The sequence below is a fragment of the Chlorocebus sabaeus genome, chromosome 25 (assembly GCF_047675955.1).
Source record: "Chlorocebus sabaeus isolate Y175 chromosome 25, mChlSab1.0.hap1, whole genome shotgun sequence".
Taxonomy (NCBI): domain Eukaryota; kingdom Metazoa; phylum Chordata; class Mammalia; order Primates; family Cercopithecidae; genus Chlorocebus; species Chlorocebus sabaeus.
In genome coordinates, this window is record NC_132928.1 from 47,178,602 (window position 1) to 47,203,085 (window position 24,484).

At 41.3% G+C, this 24,484-nt stretch overlaps 1 protein-coding gene across 2 annotated transcripts in view; it reads right to left on the reverse strand.

Moving 5' to 3' along the window:
• Positions 1-10,885: 10,885 nt before the first annotated feature.
• RGSL1 (regulator of G protein signaling like 1) overlaps positions 10,886-24,484 on the reverse strand; it is a 101,110-nt gene continuing 87,511 nt past the window's right edge. For both annotated transcript variants that reach the window (XM_073011431.1, XM_037985854.2), the window contains 6 exons: positions 18,192-18,330; positions 17,823-17,947; positions 15,429-15,538; positions 13,408-13,494; positions 12,256-12,322; positions 10,886-10,922 (listed from right to left, as the gene is read on the reverse strand). In XM_073011431.1, coding sequence (XP_072867532.1) covers positions 10,886-10,922; positions 12,256-12,322; positions 13,408-13,494; positions 15,429-15,538; positions 17,823-17,947; positions 18,192-18,330 — 565 coding nt within the window. The remainder of the gene's footprint in view (positions 10,923-12,255; positions 12,323-13,407; positions 13,495-15,428; positions 15,539-17,822; positions 17,948-18,191; positions 18,331-24,484) is intronic.

Consider the following 24,484-nt stretch of genomic DNA (forward strand, 5'->3'; position numbering starts at 1 on the left):
TACACACAGATATATATGTATAGATAGATATATATGTATAGATAGATATATAAGTATAGACAGATAGACAGATAGATAGATAGATGAGAGGGGATTTATTAGGGAAATTGGCTCATGTAATTATGGAGGCTGAGAACTTCCACAACAGGCCATCTGCAAGCTGGAGACCCTGAGATGCTGATAGCATTGCTCAGTCCAAGTTCAAAAGCCTTAGAACCAGGGAAGCCAATAGTGTAATTCTCAGTCTGAGTCTGAAGAGACTTGACAACCAGGGGTCTGCTGGTGTAAGTTCTGGAGTCCAAAGGCAAGAAAGCCTGGAGGTTTGATGTTCAAGGGTAGGAAGATAGTGTCCCAGCTCTGAGATGGTGAGAGAAAGAGAGAGAGACAGAAGGAGAGAGAGAGAGAGAGAGAGAGAGAGAGAGAGAGAGAGAGAGAGAGAGAGAGAGAGAGAGAGAGAGTTTGCCTTTCCTCTGCCTTTTTGTTCTGTCTTGGCCCTCTAACTGATAGGATGGTGCCCACCCACTTTGAGAGCAGAGCTTACCCACTCAGTCCACAGACTCACATGCCAGTCTCCTCCAGAAACACTCTTACAGACACACCCAGAAATAATGCTTTATCAGCTATCAAAGTAGTTATTAATCCAGCCAAGTTGGCACCTAAAGTTAACTATCACAGGGCTCTAATGGAAAAGGTAGACAACATACAAGAACAGATGAGTACTGTAAGCAGAGAAATGCCAGAGATCAAAAACACTGTAACAGAAATGAAGAATGCCTTTGATAGACTTATTAGTAGATTGGGCATGTCTGCGAAAAGAATCCCTGAACTTGAAGATTTGTCAAAAGAAACCTTCAAAATGGAAAAGCAAAGAGGAAAGAGATGGGAAAAAAAAAACCCAGTATATTCAAGAACTGTGGGACAATTACAAAAGGTTTTACATACATGTTAACATACACCTAATGAGAAGAATGGAAAGAGAAGAGAGAAAAGAATAAAAGAAATATTTGAAGCAATAATGACTAAGAATTTTCCCCGAAATTAATGTCAGACACTAAACCACAGATCTAGGAAGCTCTGAGAATATCAAACAGAAGAAACAAACAAACAAAGTACAAAGTTTAAATTACAGATCACTTGGTATTGTACATTCTAGGGGTTTTGACAAATGTACCATTAAATACATCCACCATTAGAGTGTCATATGGAATAATTACATTGTCCAAAAAATCCTCAGTGCTCTGCCTATTCATTGGGCTCAAGAATCTTCCTAACCCCTTTGGATGATGATCTGTCAGAGTACCTTCATCGACTGTAACAAATGTACCAGTCTGGTGCAGGTTGTTGATAGTGGGGAGGTTATGCATGTGGGAACAGAGTATATGGGGACTCCCTGTATTTTCTGCTCAATTTTTCTGTGATCCTAAAACTGCTTAAAAAAATCTATCTATCTATCTATCTATCTATCTATCTATCTATCAATCATCTACCCATCTATCTATAAAACTCCCCCAGGAATTTCAATGTACAGCAAGATTGGGGGGGGGGCCAAAGTTCTTTTATGGTATACAAAAAGCAGAAAAGAGTCATAGTTAATAGTGGTAACAGGCATGGTTTACAGGCTTCCAGGGTTGAAATCTCAGATCTGCAATTACCAACTGTGGAACCTTGGATGTTTACTTAAACTTTGTAAGCTTTTGTCTTTTTACTCATTAAATATGAACGTATTTACTTCACAGGTTTATTGGGAAAATGAAATAACATATGTGTGCACTTGTCCTTCAAGTTTCCTGCTTGGGTCTCTTCCAAGTGTACTTTCTTTCCTGCTCTAAAGCTCTTAAATAAACTTCCACTCCTGCTCTGAAATAAATAAATACATGAATAAGCAACACAAGTGAAGTGTTAGGCACTTGTCTTGCACATAGTAAGTCCTCAATAAATGCTAATTATCACATTCTGGAATCCTGTAATTATCATCACTCTCTCCACTACCCTTCCTGTCTACACAGGTTTTACTAAACTTCTTGTGGTTCTGAGAACGTGCTGGCCTCCTGCTCATGTTCAGACGATGTGTGCTTCTTCTATAGTCTAAACCACCTCCCAGCTCACCCCCCCCTTCCTGATTGTGTGTGGGATTGCTGTTTCTCCCCTGCCTTGGCTCAGGCATGTTCCCTGGAGGAAGTTTCCCTGACTCCAGTGTGGATTGTTTATATTTGCTGCTTATCTTCAATCTGCTGCTCCACATTCAGTATCTACCCTTCTCTACCCTGAGGTTTATCCCCACAGCCAACCTCAGTGGACTACATCAATGGGTTTCCTCACTCTGGCTGATGAATGAATTCAACCAATGGGAAGTCTTGGTAGGAAATCCGAGAAAAGGAGAAGGACAAAGTCTGGGTACTTATTTCCCCCTTCCAGGGTTTCCTGGAGCTGTGAAGATTCAGTCACCTGAAAGTACTGCCCTGCATCACCCCCCAAAACACAATCTTGAATACCATAATCCCAAATGTTGAAATCCTGAAAGACAAAAATTCCTAAAGATCAAAATCTCTAACATCTAAAAGCCCGAAAAATCACAGTTCCAAAAGAACAAAATCCTTAGTGTTGAAATCCTGAAAGCTGAGTTCTGGGGAAGGGGTTAGTGAATTTTCCGTTAAACACAAGGTAGTTGCATCATTATTTGCATCAGGTTAGGCAAATCTGTCACCTTACTATTGTCTTTATTTGAATTTGGCGGAAAATTCAGATAAGTTGGATTGACCACACTACATAGCAACGACAAAAACTCCATTTAAAAATACATCATTTTTCTGCATTGGCATTCCTTCCAACTGCTGAAGTTCCAGGAGCTTTTCATGAATTAAAGTTGCATTTGCCTGAAGAAACCAGCAAAGTTACTGACAGATTTGAAAACAGTTACACACACAGTAGAATAAGAAGACACACAAAGGTATTGCTGTTTGCACACTAGATTGTTTCTGCCAAATTTGTGGTCTTATATATGAATGCGTGCAGAAGGGATTTATGAATACCCAAAGCAACACAGAAGCGTGGCATAGAAGATGAGAAAATTTAATAGGGAGTACTCATGTCCATTTATATCAAATCATAGAAGAATTTAAAAAAAAGTAGTGCCATATAGAAAATGAGTGTGAACAATTCTCCAAGGAGAGACACACCCTAAAAGATAAAAAGGAAACAGCTATTCAAGGTGCAAGACTTCAAAATATCATGATCATAAAAGTCAGTCCACTCTTATGGACTACCTCCGAGCAATTGCCCATAATATGTAATATACCTTTACATATGTTGAATTTTAAAAGTTTTTTTGTTTTGTTTTGTTCCCCTACCATTTTAAATTGTCATCATTTTTTGACAATTTGTTATGTATTCCATCTTTGCAAAATTTCCAATACTGGGGGTATAAATTGTGTAAAGACTTTTAGAGAATTCTAATTTGTTTTATGCATGTTTTGCAAATTTGACTTCTTCATTGACTTTGTCCATGTATGTAAAAACACTGAAACTTTCTCAGTAAATAAAGAGATGTCCTTTTTGTATACCTGCTTTTATGACAGATAACATTTCTCAAGATCTTAGCTCTTCGGGCAACTGCGTATATGGTAGTAGTGGCCTAGTGTGGTTTTTTGATTGATCTTGTCAAAATACTTAGGTTGTGTGTCATAATATTTCAGATGACTGCAGTTATAAAGCTGGGTGCACACCATTACCAAGCATAGTGATATGCATTATATATTTTGCTTTTGACTGACTTCCTTATGACTATGGTTCGTCTGCTCATACTGTTATGTTTGTGTGACTGTCATTAGTATAGCTGAGTATTTACACTGACAAAAATGTTATTATTGTCTATTTTATCTTGTCAAGTGGCCTATGAAGAGTTCTGCTGTGTTTTTATGTCTCCCAAATACATCCCCTTTTAAAATGTAAATAAATGTTTTTAAAGAACTAAAAAAAATTTTTTTTTTGCAGAATTGTGTTTTCAGGGTTTTGATCTTTCAGGCTTGTGATTTTTTGAATTTTAGACTTTAGGGATTGTGATCTTTCAGGATTTCAGCCTTCAAGATTATAGTGTTTGGGATTGTGTCTTTCATGATTATGGCCCAAACCCCTGGCAAAGAGGTCTGATTTCCCAGTGCTGTCCTTGGATGCAGTTACTAGGCACCCTATCCTCAGAGCCCAGTGTTGGTCCTGGAGCCCCTGTGTAACTAGCTCTGGGTACTGTACTTTCCCTCACAACCTCCCTGCACTCTCCGCTGCCTTTGTAAGTTGTCCCTTTATTAAACCACCTCAGATTACCCTAATCAGAGAGTGCCATCTCTCCTCTGCTGGGACCTTTCCTGTGTTCTTCTGGGGCCTCTATCCCTCCTCACTATCCATGGCGCCACACCAGTCCCTAGTTCGCAGCATATGAATGGGTTTAATTTCCAAATTTCTTCGACAGATGAGAGCTGGAAGTAGAATCATCACGTCTCACAGAAACAATACCATCACTAGCACTGAATTTGTCAGATGAGGCCATCAGTGCCCATTTAGACCAAGAATAATTGAAGTTTTACACCCAGCCATCCTCTCCCCTCCTGAAGGTGCCCAGAGGACTTGTGGTTCCCCTTCCCTCCCCACTTTCTGTAGCCCCCTGGACTTTTCGTGCTCCTCCCTTCACCTGCAGGGACTCAGCACTCACAGCTCGCTTTCACCCTCAGAAAGTCCAGGATGGGGCCTCGGGAGGCAGGACTAGAGAAGAGTAATTCCCCCACCAAAGCAGATGCTCCTCTCATCTCTGCTGGGACCCTGTCCCAACCCCAGTCCCAGCTCCAGTGTTGAGTATTCAAATTCCCAGATCCATCCCATTTTGGTTGGAGGCGGGGAACAGGGGGTGTTGCTAGATCAAACATAGGATGTTCAGTTAAATTTGAATTTTAAGTAAGCAACAGATAACTTTTTTAGTATCAGCTAAATATGTCTCATGCAATATTTGGGCATACTCAGGCTAAAAAAGTATTCATTGCTTATCTGAAATTCATATTCAACCTGGTGCCTGTATTTTTATTTGCTAAGTCTGGCAGTCCTACATCTCTTCAATCTTTTTTTTTTTCTACTGTTCCCATTTCCACCTACCCAAATCCATATTTTGACACAAATACAATTCTTGAAAAAATGACTCGTATAGACTCTCTGATTTTCCTCTGACATTTAAGCAAATTGTTGAGTCTTTGTGTTCCGAATCTCCACGTGACACCAGGAAGCATCACATATTTTGAAGCCACTGACAAGATGTGTAGTGCTGGCATCTTCCTGCCTCCATTACTTTGCCTGTAGAATGAGGCTTGCAATTCCTAGCCCTGCTGTCACATAGTAAGTGCGCAATAAAGGCTCACTAATATTTTTAAAGCACGTATCTGTCAGTAACTCAGGGTGTGCGTGTAGAGGGTGTGGAAAGAAGTCTTATTGCTCCCTATTAATAATAAACATATAACACACAGGTATCCTCCGAAGGACTACATCTGCGTTAGGAATTAAACGGATCTTGTGGGGTTTTGTTGTGTTTTGTTTTGTTTTGTTTCGAGACAGGATCTCACTCTGTTGCCCAGGCTAGAGTGCAGTGGTACGATCTCGGTTCATGGCAGCTTCGACCTCCCAGGCTCAGGTGATCCTCCCACCTCAGCCTCCCATGTAGCTGGGACTTGTGATGCCCTTTTCATTCTGCCCCCAAGGACCATATAATTTGTTGGAGAAAATACATTCAGAATTTTCCCAGGAATAAATTATTCACTATACCACTCCTGATCAACCACTTCCTTCATGTCCTGGGAAATTTGGGGAAAAGATAGAAGGAGGGAAAGCAACTAAAGTCCCCCACCCTCCATCTGTTCCTGGCCTTATGCTGTGCTCTTGGACTACATTATATGCAGTCAGTCCTCAAACAACCCTATGAGGTAGACATCATCAGCTCCATTTCACAATACAGTGTTGGGAGTCAGCGAGGGTAAGTAACTTGCTGATGATCACAAAGTTGCTAGGAGCAGAGATGGGATTTAAACAAGATTGCCTCATGGAAAACCATGAGCTCTGAAGGAGGGTGCAGGGCCTCCTGGTCTGTACTCTGTTGGATGGGGGAGGGACCACTTGTCAAAGTCACTGGGTGGGACTAGCTGGCTTGTGATCTTCATCTGGGAAGAGAAGTATTGTATCCACGAATCATTTGGATTGGAAATGGCTTTGGGAGCCCTCTTGGGAGCAACTTATCATTTTCCCTGTGCTCTTTTACTTAAGAAGAGGATGGCAGGCCCACAGATTGTGAATGTGGACATCCTTTATTCTGGCTAATGACCTGCAGCCCTGGAGGTGTATGGGTGAGGGCTGGCACCCTGAGGTCCTGCACACATGGGCCATTTCCTCCTCTGGATGACACTTGGATCAGTTGGAGGCTCTCAAAATGAGGGATAGATGTCTTTTCATACTTCTGTATAAAGAGGGGAGACTTCATGTCACTCTCTGACATGTATCAGAAAAGGCTTCTATGAAGGTGAAGGCAGGTCTCAGTCACTCTTGCTCTTTCTGCTTTCCTCTGCCTCTTTCTGTCACCCTTTAGTCTGAATGCTCTGTATGAGATTCCTAAAAAACAAAGAGTTCTTAAAGCATCAAGATTTATTGGAATATAAAAAAATTCTTGAAGACAATAGCATCTGCTATTTCTTCTTTATGGTGGTAGCCACAACTGTGATTGATAGTCGAATTGATTTTCTGTTAATAGCACAGTCTGACTATAAGGTCAGTGAAAGCATGAACTTCACATTCTGTTTTCTCCACTGCATTTCCAGCACCCAGCACAATTCATTTACTCATGCATTCAATATGTATTTATGAGGCAACTATTATCTGCATATCACTGTGCTAGGTAAGGTGAAAAATAGTTCTTATTCTATTCTAGGTACAAATAAAAATAGGAGTTGGTCTCTGCACTACAAAAGCATGTAGTCTAGTAGGTGAGACACATACATGAATAAGTATCTCAAGGAGAGGAAAAAATGTGTCTCCAAAACTAAGAGGAGAGAGTAAGAGGAAAAAGGAGAATCAGGAGGTATCACAGTGTGATGTCTGTGTGACAGAGAAGAAAGGGAAGGGCCCTTTAGATGATCACCAAGTTGCTGCAGAACAGGGTGTATGAGACAGAAAGAGGGAAAGATAAAGCTGGAAACCTGGACTGAGACCATATTAGCAATGGCCTTGCATGTCCCACAAAGGAGTTGAGACTTTTCCAACCAGGTGAAGGAGGGGAATAAAAGCTTTCACACTGAGGAAATGAGCAGGTCAGATTTGTTCTCAGTGTGTGGGATGAAGCAGAGTGTGTTGGGTGTGTGTGGAGAGGGAAGTGTGGTGACTTCACAGGGCCAGTGATGGCGACGAGGGCCTGACAGAAGCAGTGCCAGTGGGATAGAGAGGAAGGCCTGGATAGCAGTGACATGTCCACGGCAGAGTGGTAGAACTTCCCATTCCTGCAGGTAAAATATGGGAGGGGAGGCAGAGGAATGAGTTGAGGATAATTCTGAGTTTTCTAGCTTGGAAGATGGGGTTGATTGGAGAAAAGAAATAAAGGGGCCAAAATTGATTTGGGACACATTTAGTTTGTGCTGTGGACCCTGTTAGAATGGATTAAATTTGCAGTGGCTCCTATTAGAGGAGAAGCTAGGGGCTAGGGATCTCAAGCAAATGGGAGAGTGCATTGTAAGAAGGTAAGTTCAACAGGAGAGCCACAGGGGGCACTGACATTTAAGGAAGAAGCAGAAGAATGGGAAAGAATAGTCAGAAGTACGACAAGAGAAAGAAAAAAATGGTGTTCCCAAGTCTCTAGGAGGCAGTAATCGCATCAGAGGCCCAGATTGTGAGTTCATACATTCTTTTCTAAGGAAGGTGGTCTAGAACTGTGGTAGGTAGAATTTCAGGTGACCACCCTAGGATATCCATGTTCTAATCTCTAGAACCTGTGAATGTGTGACCTTACATAGCAAAAGGAATTTGGTGGGTGGAATTAAGGCTAAGGACCTTAAAACAGAGACATTATTCTGGATTGTCCAGGTGGGCCCTAAAAGGGAGTTGGGAGGCAGAAGAAGGAACCAGAGAGATGTGATGATAGAAGAAGAGGCAGGAGAAATTCAAAGAACGGGCAGGACTTGACACACCATTGCTGGATTTAAAGACAGAGGAAGGAGGCCATGAACCAAGGAATGCAGGTGGCTTCTCAGAAACTGAGAACAGCTCTCAGCTGACAGTCAGGAAGGAAGCAAGACCTCAGTCCTACACCTACAAAGACTGAATTCTGCCAACAACCTGAATGAAGCAGGAAACAGATCCTCCCCAACAGCCTCCAGAGGTGAACACAGCCTTCCAGACACCTTGATGTTAGCTTGAGTCCCAGGTCAGACTTCTGATCTACAGACTTGTATGATAATAATTTGTGTTGTTTTAAGCCAGTAAGTTTCTGGTAACTTGTTATGGTAGCAAAAGGAAACTAACACAGGAACTGAAGTGGGCCAGGTTCCTTACCTGGTCCCTCTTTCTTGGCCTTTTCCTTAGATGGCAGTGGCCCCTGGATCTGTTATTGGGACTCCTTTTCCTCCCCTCTCATATTTTTTGTTCAAACTAGACCCAAGACCCAAATCTAATTTCAAGGGCAAAGAAAAAAATTAAAGCAAAGATTACAATTTGTTGGGCTGTGGGTCGGTCTTGTCCCTAGCTAAGTTTTGTTTTAACTGTAATGTTACAGACATTTTTAATTTCTCACTTTTTTCCTTCCTTCCTTCCTTCCTTCCTTCCTTCCTTCCTTCCTTCCTTCCTTCCTTCCTTCCTTCCTTCCTTCCTTCCTTCCTTCCTTCCTTTTTTCGGAAGTAGAAGCTCTGGCAATACTAGGTTGGCTGACTTGAGCGGACTGTCTCTGACCCCTTTGGGACACGTTCTCCAGTTCACCGCAGTCTCTACCACTCCCTCCTATCTCTCATGGACTGCTTTATTCATTTATACACCCTGCCTGTATTCTACAGGTGACTGACTTAGTGACACTAGCCTAACTGGCATTAGAACATGCTATATCTGGGATCTTTGAAGGGAACATGTAAGAAACTGAAAGAAGCAATCACCAAGACTTAATAAAGGAGAAGATTTTTTTTTTTTTCCAACTCAAGGATGACCTATTAAGTATCATGAATCCTTTTAAATAACATGTTTGTGTGTTTGTATACCTACACATGAGTATACTCATGGTGAATGTGGAGGCAAAGATAATTAAGAAATAGGAAGATGGTGCAAAGATCTAAGTTAAAATGGATCAGGAAAAGTACCTTTCTTTTCCTTAAGTGGGGCCCATCTATTGCCAAGATGCAGGTTCAGCCATGTCCCACTCCAATGTGAGTGTATTTCAGTATGTGACCATGAGTTAGTATTTTGCTAGATCCTCGTCAGTCACCTTGTTGCTGGCCTAACATCCCCTCTAGTCTCATGCATGGGGCTTGTGACTTGCTCCTTTTTGATGAAGCGCTTCCCTGTTACCTCAATTTCACTAACTGAGCTCTTCTTTGTTCCTTACCTGGGTTCTTGCTTTAGTTTTTTGCCTGATTTTTAGGAAGTGGGATTCTGTTTCATGCCCACTCTTCCTTCTATTAATTGCAGTCCTGTTCTAAAGCTCTAGCCCTGATAGGGAAGGGAAGTCTCATATCCTTTTGTCCAGGCCTTCCTGTCTTGCTGGGCCTTCTCCCAGGGGCCCAGGGGGCTCTCCACACCTGACCTTTCTTCAGCCTCCTCTAGAGTCACGTCTGCCTACAGTCTGCCTGGATCTCCTGCAATCACAGCCCCACCAGGTGACCTCAGAGTCTCAGGCATTCATGAGCTCTGCTCCAACATCGCCTTTTTCACCCTTGTGAAAAGTCCGGGAAATAAAAAACATCGGCACAGCAGGAAGTTTTGGCTGGAAATTTGAAAGGATTCTCCAAAAAGCTTTCCAGCCCTTTCCTGTTCTGTAACCCACAGAGATGACAAGCCAACCTCACCTCAGTGACCTCAGGTGGAGGGCTTGTTCAGGAAATTCTGACTCATTTTACTTCTGATTTTTTTTCTCAAAGGAGAGAAAATAGGCCTATTCATTTAAAATTACGACAACGGCTTAGGGATTTAGGTCAAAAACCTTAAAGGTTTTTAATCTACTAGTTGGCAAATGAACAGAACTCTCAGAAAGAACTATTCTTTTTGTGCATGAAAAGTTGCGTAAAAGGTTGGCATAGAACAAAAACAGGACAAAAAATCAGAAATGGTGTGTTCTAGTCCAGATGCTGCCATTTACTGCCCAGTAATCTTGGGAAAGTCACTTACCTTCTCTGTGAGTCAGATTCTTTAACTGTTTAAAAATAAATGATTTCTGACATGGTTGCCCACAGGGTTGTTGTGAGGACTTTCTGAGACAATGGGTGTGAGTCACTGTCTAAATGAGAGATCCTACCATTAAAAGACACCATCTGTCCCTGCTGATAATTATAGCACCTTGCTCCTGATTGCCTTCAGTGATCTCTACATCCATTTCATGGGATTCTTTAACAACCTGAGCCAGGGTTTGCACACAGCCGCGAAGCTGTGGAGCAAGACCTAGAGCCCAGGTCTCCCGACCCAGCTCACTGTGGAAAGAAGCGCTTCCTCTCATGCTCTGCCCAAGTCTTACCCATTGCAGTCTGGTCCTGCCATATCTGGGCTGTCACCCCATTGCCCTTCTTGATCATTTCTGGGGAAGATGGCACCGGGGCCTTTCATTTTTGAGCAGAAAAGGTTCTGTCAGTGTTAGGAGGCCTCTGAGAGATGATTTGCCTCTGCTGGGGATCTGGTTTGATTACTTCTTCTCTTTTTTGGTGTAGGATAATTTTTGTCTGAAGGGAGAGAGAACAACCAGTTATCACAATTATGATGCAGTAATTGAAGTTGTGTTCTCTGTTGGTTTGTTGCTGTCATTTCCTTTAGGAATGGCAAGAGCCAAAACTGAAACCTTCAGGCTTCAGAATAGGGCTTCTCACATTCTTAATCTCACCTTCCCCAAGGTCTTATAAACTCTGAAGCCATGCATTGCTTTTCCAGTGTAAAGAGCTTCAAAGTATCTGGTTTGTCTTCTGGGAACTGGCACTGGCACTGGCAAATAATGCCTGGGCAGCTCCAAGTCCCTGTTGGAAGGGCAGGTCTGGAAACAGGCCTGATAAGTGACATGGCTGGCGAGGACACCAGGCCTGTCATTCAGAGGCTGCTGTCTACCACTTTGGCCCTCAAATAACTCTTTGGCACTCATCAGCTATGGTTTTCATGACCCCTGGGGATTCTCTCAGAGCCCTAATTTAGCATCAGTTTCACTTGGAAGCTTGTGCAGAAGTGAGTTAAGCTGAAGCAGATTTTAACAGACTCAAGTCCCTTCTGTTCTTATTGCCAATATCCTGCCAAGCAGAAGAACAGATCTTCTTTCTTTCCCACCTTATGCACCCTGCCCTGAGCAGCCTGGACTATTTGGAAAGCTGGCAATAAAAGATCATCTGAATAAAGAGAATGTAGGATACATATACACAATATAATACTAATCAGTTATAAAAAGATAAAATCATGTCTTTTGCAGCAACATGGATGGAACTGGAGACCATTATCTTAAGTGAAATAACTCAGAAAAGGAAAGTCAAATATTGCATGTTCTCAGTTATAAGTGAGAGCTAAATAATATGTACACCTGGACATAGACAGCAAAATAACAGACACTGGAGACTTGGAAGGGTGCAAGAGTGGGAGGTGGGTAAGGGATGAGAAATTACCTAATGGGTACAATGTATACTATTTGGATGCTGACTACACTAAAACCCCAGACTTCACTACTTCCCGATATATCCATGTAACAAAACTGCACTTGTACTCCTTAAATGGACAAAAATTAAAAATACAAATCAAAGATCATCTGGGACACTTCCACAGCAGTAGCATTCTATTGAAAAGTGGGTCAGAGACTCCAACTTCTTAAAAGTGCTTGTCCTATTGGAGGTAAGAAAAGACCCCCATAGAGAAACACCTCCTTAACTTCCCACCAGAGGCAGTAAGTTCAGTTTCTAGGTTCTGCATGCTGAGGAGAGGCAGGGTACGAGGCTAGTCTCTGGAAAGTTTATACCATCTCCCATTGCATGCTTGGACATAGCAGCTCTGAACTGAAGAAGAGGATTCCCAGCTCATGCCTACCCCTGGACAGGATGCAGCTGTATGGCAGATACCACGAGTCTTGGCTGAGTAAGGTTGCTTGAGGAAGCTAAAGAGAAATACAGAGAAAAACTGCATCAGAACTCATGACACAGACGCAGTCACTGAAAGGTCTCCAGCCTGGAGGACCATGCCGGGAGGGTTTCCATGGACACCTCCAGGGCAGGGGTTGGAAAGTGAAGGTAAAGCAGGCCTGTTCCAGGGATATTCAGGAGACCTGGTTTCTACACTGCAATTTGTGTGTTTGTGTGTGTCCCAGGAGACCTTTCGGCTGGACACGAAGGCCATGATGTCAATCACATCGACCCAGGGAAGTAAAATAGGAGATTAGGGTGGATGAACACTAGAATCACAAGACTTTAGGACTGTTTGGAGCCTACGGATCACAGGCAGTGTTCCATAGTGGCCTCCCCCCTGAAACAATGAGGAAACATGTACAAATGGGCAGGTCAGGTATGCTGGCATTTCATGCCTGTAAGATGCAGAAAAGCAGTATTTCCAACTTCTTCCCCTAATAGAAGCTGGCAGTTGGGATAGAAAGGGAAGGTTTGTTAGGAGAGACCATGTGGAAACAAAGGCAGGGTTAGTGTGTGGGAGTGGGGTTGACTCCTTAAGACTGAAGATGGGGAAGAAAAAGGATATAATATGGCCTCAGTATGTGAGATTAGAACTGAAGGGTTTGTGACAGGGAAGAGATGCATAGAAGAGCCTTTAGGAAGCAGGAGGTATGAGATGGTGTGTTCAAACCAGCAGCTGGTCTCAGTGTGAGGGAGAAGTGACAACTAGGACATTGTGATAGTCTCTTAATAAAGATCATACACCATGCCTGGAAATGAGGAGTCAGCAGAGATACAGAGAAGCTTAAGGTACCTGCCTTCCTGGGGTTACAAAAACCAAGAAGATAGAATTATTTAGATGAGAGTTGCCCACAGAGCCATGGAAGGAGGTCAGGAGACACAATTTTCACCTCCTCTCTGCCACTCACAAGCTATGTGATCTTCAGCAAGTTACTTTACATTTTGGGGGTCTCAGTCTCCTTACAGTCAATAAGGGGATTGGCCAAGCTGGTTTTAAAGTCACCCTCTGATTGAGTAGCAAACTTTTGCTGTCAGTGGGGATCCAATTCCAACTCACAATTTTGAACTGAACTTATTGCTTCCCGTTGAGGCTGCAACCACTCAATACCTCTGAGCAAGGTGAACCTTAAGATGGCATTGTCTCCTGGGGAAGGACAAAAACAAGCATTAAAATCACTTGCAACAACTCTTACTGAAATAAATCTTTCTAAGTAAGTAATAAAGCTCTTGTTTAACACACCTTAGATTACAAAATGTTAATGATAAAACATTATCTAAATCTAAACCTTTGTATGTGAAATGCTATGGTTTGAATGTCACCTCCAAAACTCATGTTGAAGTTTAATCACCACAGAGATGGTATTAAGAGACAAGACCTTTAAAAGGTGATGAGGCTGGCCGGGCACAGTGGCTCACGCCTGTAATCCCAGCACTTTGGGAGGACGAGGCGAGTGGATCACCTGAGGTCAGGAGTTTGACCAGCCTGACCAACATGGTGAAACCCCATCTCTACTAAAAATACAAAATTAGCTGAGCATGGTGGTGTGTGCCTGCAATTCCAGCTATGTGAGAGGCTGAGGCAGGAGAATTGCTTGAACCCAGGAGGTGGAGATTGTGGTGAGCCAAGATCACGCCATTGCACTCCATTTCCAGCCTGGGCAATAAGAGCGAAACTCCGTCTTGGAAAAAAAAAAAAAAAAAAAGATGATGAAGCCACGAGGGGTCTGCTGTCATGAATGGATTATTGCCATTGGGAGTGGGTTTGTTATAAAGGTGAGTTCAGCCGTCTCTTGTTCTCTCTCATACTCTCTTGCCCTTCTGCCTTCCACCATGGGGTGATGCAGCATAAAGTCCTTTGCCAGATGTTAGTGTCATGCTCTTGGACTTCCCAGTCCCCTGAATCATGAGCCAAATACATTTCTTTCTTTATAAATTACCCAATATGAGGTATTTTGTTTTAGTAACACAAAATGGACTGAGACATGAGATCAAGGATGTGAAGCTGAGAGAGGGGAGCACCATGCTCAAGGTCTTGCAACTTGTACATGATGACTCTCTGATGTTGTTCCCAGATTCACAGACCTGATTTCTTTGGTTTTCAGAACTTTCCCCTGAAAGACATTCAGCCTTGTCCTCACCAGCCACTGCCCTGTTCACTATCCTCTTCCTTGTTAAAATTCCCTTGTGCTCAAGTACCAATCATAGCTGTATAACAGAGATACATTCTGAGAAATGTGTCATTAGGTGATTTTGTGGTTGTGTGAATATCATAGAATGTCCTTACACAAACCAAATGGCAGAGCCCACTACACATTCAGGCTTTATGGAATAGCCTATTGCTGCTAGGCTACAAACCTATACAGCAAGCTACTGTACTGAATGCTGTTGCAATTGTGACACCATGGTATTTGTGCATCTAAACATATCTAAACATAGCAAAAGTGCAGTAGAAGTACAGTGTTATAATTTTATGAGATTACCATTGTATATGTGGTTTATTATTGACTGAAACATCATTATGTGGTGCATGGCTGTGTGTGTGTGTATATATATATATGCATATTTATTTTTTGTGAATTCGTACATAAGTAAATATGTGTATGCTTTCATATATCTGCTTTTTTATATATATGTCGACTTTCATAAAAATTATATATACATAAAAACATATTTATCACATTAAAACTATATACGCAGGTTTTAATGTTGTCGCTTAACGCTATAAAATAAATGCTTTCTAAATGGGAGGGTTTAATGGAGATAAGAGCAGGGGGCTTCTTAAGCAGCAGAAAAGCAGATCATCCTCTCCATGTACCCTCAACATAGACTGTGACCGGCATGCACAGAGGTGTCCCGGAGTTATTGCTGGGGAGAGGTACCCTCTGCTAGCACTGCTAGTGACAGATAATTCATGCTTTACCCTGAGTCCTCCGTCTCCCTGAGGGCCAAGTAAATGAGCTGTCCCGGCTCCAGCAAACACCCTGGAGGAAGCCTTGAATTTGGCCCCTTGGGTCCTTGCTTTGTCTTCGCAAGTCTTGGTTGCTAGAGAATGGGGCTGTGAGTCATGGTGGAGCTTACCTCCACTCGAGAAAGGATACTTCTCAGTAGATTTAGGAGGGCTTTTTCTGTCCTTGAACTTCTTCCCCCTGTACTGTAAGTAAGAGCGGATCGCCTTCCACAAACAAAACCTGTGGGAAGAAAGGCTTCTGGTCACAGGAGGGAACCCCCAGTGGAGGGGGCTGAAGCACCGAGCACAGGGGAAACGGGACCAGGCCAGTCCTCAGAGAATATGGGTGTCCAACAGAGAAGAGGAGAGCATCCTGGCCTTGGAGTACTACCTGCCAGTGGCCTTTGTTCTGAGGCCTCCTCTTTGTCCAAACCTGGCTCCAGTGGGGGCCTGGCATGGGCAGTTTGTTGGGACTTCTTTCTGGAACCTTCAGTGAATGGAGCCTGTAAAGGGCCTGCTATCCCGAGGCCTGGGGTGAGGTTAACCCCTGAGGTGCACCCCAGCATCAGACTCTGTCATCCCTATCTGACCCCACCTGGTATGGCCAGAGTGTCCGAAGGGCTTTTGCTCAGGTCCTAATCCTAGTTTCCACCCTGACCCTTACTGAGAGCCTTGACCACCTCACTCTATTCCCAGCAGGCCCTTCCCTAGAATAGACCTGGTTTCTCATGTGAACTCAGATTTATATACTCTTTATGACTTTTATGTTCTCTAGAAGCCTGTGCAATACTCACCACCATCTCTTCCTTCCTGGTTCCAAGCCCCTTGTTATCCCTACCTTCAGCCAGTCCTTGGATTGGACCCCTTGGAGGTCAATCTCGGCTAAGACTGAATTTATTTTCTATGGCACTTTGGCTCTGGTGGTTTTGCCTGCTGCCCTCCTCCCCTCTCTCTGAGGGACAGTCTGTTCTATCCCAGTAGACTTTTCCCATTTCACTTGCTGAACTGGGTCTCCTTCCCCTAATGGACCTCCCAATATGCCACACATGCATTACTTATGGTGATGAGAGACCAAGAGACCTGGTTTCTAATGCTGGTTTTACCACTTACCACGTGATTCTAGGCAAGTCCCTCAACCACTCTGAACCTCAGTCTCATCTGTAAAACAGGGATAATAATACTCCTCCCCACCCACTGCATAGGGTCGTGGAGAGGTTCATTTAAGATAATATATGTAAACACAATTTGCATAACATAAATTTCTTTATAAGTATGTAGGAAAGTAAGTAAAGAAACTACAGGAGGAACAGGAATCCAAAGCCTCCCTAAAGCATGTCTCATTTTTCTAAGCGCATAGGAGACAGCTGAACACTGGCTCATTCAAGAGAAGCATATATTTCTCAGAGGTTCCCAATCCCTCCAAAAGTCTCTGGGTGAATATCTATTTAGTCCTTGCTAGGAGAACTAGAATTAAGTTCTAGACAACATTTGATGATCAAAATGTTAAATTGCTTGTCTTGAACTTAGATTTTTGTACTTCTCTCAGTTCTGTATTAAATAATTGTCTTAGGGATTTTAAAATAAAGGTTAGAGACTGGTAAGCAATTTCACACTTCTGTTTTAATAAAGTAACTTTTTTTTTTTTTTTTGGTGGAAGATGGGAAATTCTAAGAGTCAAAGTCACTTTATAATCTAAGTGTCCTGATTATCTTTGTTTGGGAACATTTCAGTCAGGTGTCCTCTGGTCACTACCACCCAAGGCACTGCCATTCACCATGTGGAAGATATGAGCTGAAACTCTGGCAGACCACAGGAATAAATAGAAGAAATAACCAGCTGAGAGGGCTCAGGCCAAATCTCCACAAGACAGGTTAGAAACCAGTGGGCCACAGATTGCGTTTGGCCACGAAATATCTGCATATATTTTGCTTGCTTCATTTTTGATTTTTGGCCTTCACAGTTTCTTCACCATGTTTTAGTTTTGTTAGTTGCCATATTTGCCACTTTAACCTTGGAAGAGATGAAATACACATTTGAATGTCTAGCTCCTCTTGATAATTGCAGTATCTAGCAACTGTGTCCCCCTCAGTGGTAATTATGGGGATTTGAGCACAGCAGAGCAAAACACTTCCAGCTTACTTTCTTCATGCAGCTCCTTAAGCACAAGCGGTTGTGTTAGCCTCAACAGAATTTCTCCCCAAGTGGCTGTGGTTCAGTCTTATCTTCTTGTGAGAAACCCAGGCCTAAGAAAATCTCACATTCTTGCTCCAAGAAAGCATAGAAAGAGGAGGGGTGGGAAACCAGGCATTTTGGTTCTCAGTCTTACTCTGCCTTCCATCTGTGGATTCAGTGATTGGTGTTCTGTGTGAGGGATGGAGTGAGGTGAATAGGATAAGAAAACACCATCTCAGTTCCCCCTAGAAACTGGAAAAATGAAACAGAGTGCTAGAGGAAGACAGAAAACTCTCTCCAAACTAAATGTGTTTTCCTGACCTGGCAGTCACTGAATAAGGAGAAATGCTTACCTTTTCCAGAAGTACATAATGACGGGGAAGACAGACATGATAGCCCCATGGAAGACGCTCCGATCTAGGTAGCCCTCTGTGATGGCAGCAAGGATGGCATCCTTCTGGGACTCAGAGACATTCACCTACCCGCAGAGTGGGAGCCTGTCACTGACGGAAGCTCCAAGGGAAGGCAGAAAACCTCTCCTGGCCCCCAGAACCTCATGACCAACCCCTCTCCAAAAGGCAGATAGTTTTCATGGAGTTGCTAGGTAAAGGATATTTAGTTGACCAGGACTTACGAGGTGCCTGATAATTAGCTTTCTAATTGTCCTTGTGGGGGAAATGCTTCTTGGTGAAAGGCCAGAGTGGAGTGGGAGTCTTTCTTACCCTCAGCTTTGGAGGGATGTCAGAATTCAGGAAGAGTTTTTGGATAATGTTCATTTTGGACCGCATTAGGATCACATCATTCTCATTGTATGCCCGGTTGACCTGCAGCATGTGGGCTGAACTTACCAGATTATTAAATCTAAAAAAGAAATGTGAAGTAGGAAATCAGGAGGAGAAGATGAAAACAGTGACTAACAAGGCCCCCAGCCTAGACTCATTTCTGGCCCAAAAAAGGCAAGGCCAGCTCTAGGCCAGGTTGTGACTTTATTCATTCAGTCATAATTCATCCATTGGCAAATATTGAGCACTTACCACAGGTCAGATAACACGTCAAGTGCCCCTTCAAGCGCACTGAATTCCTTCACCACAAATCCCCTTGTTCATCCCACCTTCCCTTCTTCACCCATTCTGGCCCTGCAGCATTGGCACCTCTAATGACTTAAAGGCCTAAGGACTATCTTGCTGTTCCCTCTCCTGTGCTGGCCTGAGGCAAGCCCTGAGATGCAGGCAGGTCCCACTCCTGTAGAGCACTTAAAGGCAATGAAAGGAGGTTTGGACTTAATTCCAGTGGTAATGGAAAGCCAGTAGAAGATTTTCTTTTTTTGTTGTTTTTTTGAGATAGAGTCTCACTCTGTCATCCAGGCTGGAGTGCAGTGGCGCGATCGCGGCTCACTGCAAGCTCCGCCTCCCGGGTTCACGCCATTCTCCTGCCTCAGCCTTGCGAGTAGCTGGGACTACAGGCGCCCGCCACCACACCCGGCTAATTTTTTGTATTTTTTAGTAGAGATAGGGTTTCACCTTTTTACCCAGGATAGTCTCGATCTCCTGACCTCGTGGTCCGCCCACCTCGGCCTCCCAAAGTGCTGGGATTACAGGCGTGAGCCACCTCGCCCGGCCACCAGTAGAACATTTTAGGCAGGAGAATGATCTAGTCTGGTTTGTGTTTTTAATAGGCTATGCTGGTTGTTATACAGAGAATAGTTTGTAAAGGTCAAGCGAGGAAGAAGAGGCAATGTGGTGGGAATGGGAGCAGCAGCAGGTGAGGCTATTCACTCTGACTAGTATCTCCCTCTGCTCCTCCATTGCCTCCCCCTACATCCTTTATTATCTGACTAACCCCTACTCTTCCTTAGCTTAGATTACCCAAGAATTTTTGGTCTCCCAAGAAACCATACCTGAGGACTTACAGTTGTCTAAATACTCTTCCTGCGCCTGAATCTCCCATAGCACCTATCATCCTGAGACACTTCCTAACTTTTGTTTGTGTCTTTTCTGCCATTCTCGTTAGTTTGTAGAGAGCACGTCTTAGTTGTTTTTTGTATATCTTAGAAGTAGAGAGCACGTCTTAGTTGTTTTTTGTATATCCGGTGTCAAACCCAGTGTTCAGTAAAGAGTGAGCAATCAACAAGCATTTGTGGAAATGAGCTAAATCCATCACTGGAGTGCAGTAGAAGATCTCTTAACCAAACTCTTCTAACCGATGCATGAGTTACCAGGTGTCCACATTTTTGAAAAACACACTGACTGATGCCCATGACATGCTGACTGCATAGATTAGAGGGACATCTTTAGTACACTCTCACCTTTCTCAAACTAGTAGATGTGAATGTGTACCAGGAGTTGTGTTTCTTCCCAAGTATCTTTCCCTATTGTAAAGATAATTAGTAACTATAATTTCTGTAATTAGTAACTTGTGAAAACTGATAAAATATGAACATGAAAGAAAAGTTATTATTTCTATGAAAACAAATTAGAAAGTTTTGGAAATTCTAATGAAGGCAAGTAGCTTTTTAAAAAAGTGCTGTTGGCTGGGTGCAGTGGCTCACACCTGTAATTTCAGGACTTTGAGAGGATGAGGTGGGCGATCAGACCTGGGAGATCGAGACCATCCTGGCCAACGTGGTAAAACCCCATCTCTACTAAAAATACAAAAATTAGCTGGGCATGGTGGCATGCACCTGTAGTCCCAACTACTTGGGAGGCTGAGGCAGGAGAATCGCTTGAACCCGAGAGGCGGAGGTTGAAGTGAGCCAAGATGGTGCCACACTCCAGCCTGGTGACAGAGTGAGACTCCGTCTCATAAAAACAAAAACAAAAGACTGTTGAGTTAGGTGTGGCCAGGCAGTTTAAAACATAAGAAAAAGGTATAAAAATCCAGAAGGATTGAATTGCTTCACAGTAATCTTTAAATTCTGTTCCACTTTAAAGAAATAAAAATTCAAATCAGTAGACAGACACTCTAGGTTCCAAAATGTTAGCATAGAAGCAAGTTGGCTTCATTCTCCCATATGGAAACTCAAAACAAACAAATAGTACTGAGATTATTATCAGCAATATCTCAGAACTCAAATATAATGAGACAGAGGAGAAAAAAGTAAAAAGAATGAAAAGTAATGAAGACACCTATAAGATATACAAAATTACTTCAAAGGAGCAAATCTAAAAATTATTGGTGTTCAAGGGGGAGTTGAGCAAGAGCAAGGAAAAGAAAACTTATTCAAAACAACAACAGAAAACATTCTGAAACTTGACATAGACATACATGTTCAGGTACAGGGAGGTCAGAGAACATTAAATAAATTTGACCCAAATAAGACTACCCCAAGTATTATAGTAATCAACTCTTAAAGGTCGAGGAAAAAGAGAGAATCTTAAAAGCATAAAAAGAAGAAAATAACATACAAAGAAGCTCCAATTCATCAGGCAACAGACTTCTCGATGGAAACCATAAAGGCCAGGAGAAAATGAGAAAATATTTTCAAAGTGCTAAAAAATCAAAACAAAACAAAACAAAAACCACCATCTAAGAATACTGTATCCAGTAAAGCTATCCTTCAACTATGAAGGAGAGATAGCCTTTCCTAGACAAACAAAAGCTGAGAAAATTCATGACCAATAGACATATCTTATAAGAAATGCTAAAGAGAGTTCTTTATACTGAAAGAAAATGACACTAACATGCAAGAAGGAAGCATTTGACGGTATAAAACTCATTGGTAGAAGTGAGTGCATAGACCAACCCAGAATATTCTAATATAGTAATTGTGGTGTGCGATTCACTCATAACTCTAGTATGAAGCCTAAAAGACAAATTTATCAGAAGGAACAATAGCTGAAGCAATCTGATAAGAGACAAGCAATAAAAAATATGCAAATTGAGACAAAATGTCCAAATGTTGAGAGGATGGAGTTAAAGTGTAGAGGTTCATTTTAGTTTTTTGTTGTTGTTGTTTCTCTTCTTTTCTTTGTGATGTAAGATAAGCTGTCATCTCATTAAAATAATTTGTTATATCCACAAAATATTTTTGGTAATCCTCATAGTAACCACAATGCCGAAACCTATCACAGTTACACTAAAAATAAAAAGCAATGAATTAAAATATAGTACCACAGAAAATTACTTAATCACAAAGGAAGACAGTAAGAAACGAAGAGAGGAGTTCAAGAACAACTGGAAAACAAGCAACAAAATGGCAGTAGTAAGTTCTTACTTATTAATAAGAATGTTGACTATAAATAGACTCAATTCTCTAATTAAAAGACATACAGTGGCTGGATGGATAAAGAAACAAGACCCAACTACATGCTACCTACAAGAAACTCACTTCACCTATAAAAACACACATAGACTAAAAATGAAGGGATGAAAAAAGATATTCTATGTGAGTAGAAACCAAAAAAAGAGCTGGGATACCTTTAGCGACATCAGATAAAATAGGCTACAAGCTGAAGACTCTAAAAAGAAACATAGTTATTATACAATGATAAAGGGGTCAATTCAGTAAGACGATATAACAATTATAAATATTGATGCATTCAAGATGAGAGCACCCAAGTATATAAAGCAAACATTAAAAGATCTAAAGGGAGAGAAATGTTGCAATACAATAATAGTAGGAGATTTCGATACCCCACTCTTAGTAATGGACAGATCATCCAGAGAGAAAAATCAACAACAAAAAATTGCAGTTAAACTACACACCACACCAAATAGGTCTAACTGACATTTACAGAACATTTCACCCAACTGCTACAGAATATACAATCTTTTCATCAGCTCATGGAACATTCTTCAAAATATACCACAAAACAAGTCTCAACAAATTTCCAAAAGTAGATATAAAATCAAGCATCCTGTCTGACCATGATGGAAAAAAACTAGAAACCAATACCAAGTAGAACCTTGGAAACTGTTTCCTATAGTACATGGAAATTAAACAACATGCTCCTGAATGACCAATGGGTCAATGAAGAAATAAAGGAGAAAATTTAAAAATTCCTTGAAACAAATGAAGATGGAAATACAACATTCCAAAATCTATGGGATACAACAAAAGCAGTACTAAGAGGAAAGTTTAGAAAATAAATACTTACATCAAAAAAGTAGAAAGACTTTAAATAAACAACCTAATGATGCCCTCAAGGAACTAAAAAACAAGAACAAACCAAACACAAATTAGTAGAAAGAATAAAATATTAATAATAAATATCAGAGCAGAAATAAATGAAATTAAGACTAAAAATTACAGAAGATTAATGAAACAAAAAGTTGGTTTTTAAAAAATATAAACAAAATCATTAAGATTTTAGCTAGACTGATAAAGGCAGAGAGAAGACCCAAATAAATAAAATCAGAAACAAAAAAGAGACATAATCATTAGAGATTATTATGTACAACTATACACCAACAAATTGGAAAGCCTAGAAGAAATGAATAAATTCTGGGATACAGAGAAAACTACCAGGTTGAATCATGAGGGCACAGAAAATTCAAATGAACAGATAATGAGTAATAAGATTGAAGCCATAATAAGTTTCCCATCAAAGAAGATGCCAGGACCTGATGGCATTAATTCTACCAAAAATTTAAATAAAAACTAATATTAATTCTACTCAAACTCTTAAAAAATGCAAAAGGGGAGAATATTAAAAACTCATTCTACACGGCCAACATTAACCCGATACCAAAACCAGAGAAGGATGCAGCAGAGAAAAATAAAACTATAGGCCAATATCACTGATGAACACAGATGCAAAAAACCTCAACAAAATACTAGAAACCAGGTCCAACAACACATTAAAAAGATCATTCACCATCATATAATGGGATTCATCCCAGGAATACAAGGATGATTCAACATACGCAAATCAATAAACGTGATATATCACATTAAGAGAATCAAGAATAAGAGCCATATGATCATTCCAATAGATGATGAAGCATTCAATAAAATTCAACATCTCTTTATGATAAAAACCCTCAACGAATTGGGTATATAAGAAATATACCTCAAAATAATTAATGCAAATATATGATAAACTCACAGCTAACATCATACTGAATGGGGAAAAATTGAAAGTTTTTTCTCTAAGATCTGGAACAAGTCAAGGATGCCCACTCTCACTACTCTTATTCAATATAGTGGTGGAAGTTCTAGTCAGAACAATTAGGCAAGAGAAAGAAATAAAGGGCATCCAAACTGGAAAGGAAGAAGTCAAATTAGCCTTGTTCACAGCTGACATAATCTTATCTTTAGAAAAACCTAAAGACTTCACCAACAGCCTATTACATCTCATACATTCAGTAAAGTTGCAGAATACAAAATCAACATATGAAAATCAGAAGCATTTATATACAACAATGAACAATCTGAAAAAGAAATCAAGAAAGCCATCTCATTGACAACAGCTACGAAAAGCATAACATACCTAGGAATTAACTTAAACAAAGAACTGAAAAATATATATAAGAAAACACTGATGGAAAAATTGAAGAAGGCACACACACACACACACAATTGAAGTATATTCCATGCTCATGGGTTGGAAAACATAATATTATTAAAATGTCTACACTACCCAAAGAAATTTATACATTCAGTGCAATCCCTATCAAAATACCAATGGCATTCTTCACAGAAATAGAAAAAACAATCCTAAAATTTACATGGAAGCACAAAAGACCCTGAATAGTCACAGCAATCCTGAACAAAAAGAACAAAGCTGGAGGCATCACTCTAGCTGACTTCAAAATATACTACAAAGCTATAGTTACTAAATCAGCATTGTGCTGGCATTAAAAACAGACACATAGACCCGTGAAACAGAATAGACAATTCAGATATAAATCCATGCCTTTGCAGCCAATGCACTTTTGACACAGGTGCCAAGAATGTACAATGGGAGAAAGGACCGTCTCTTCAATAAATGGTGATAGGAAAACTGAATGTCCATATGCAGCAAAATGAAACCAGACACCTATCTCTCACCACATACAAAAATCAAATAAAAAT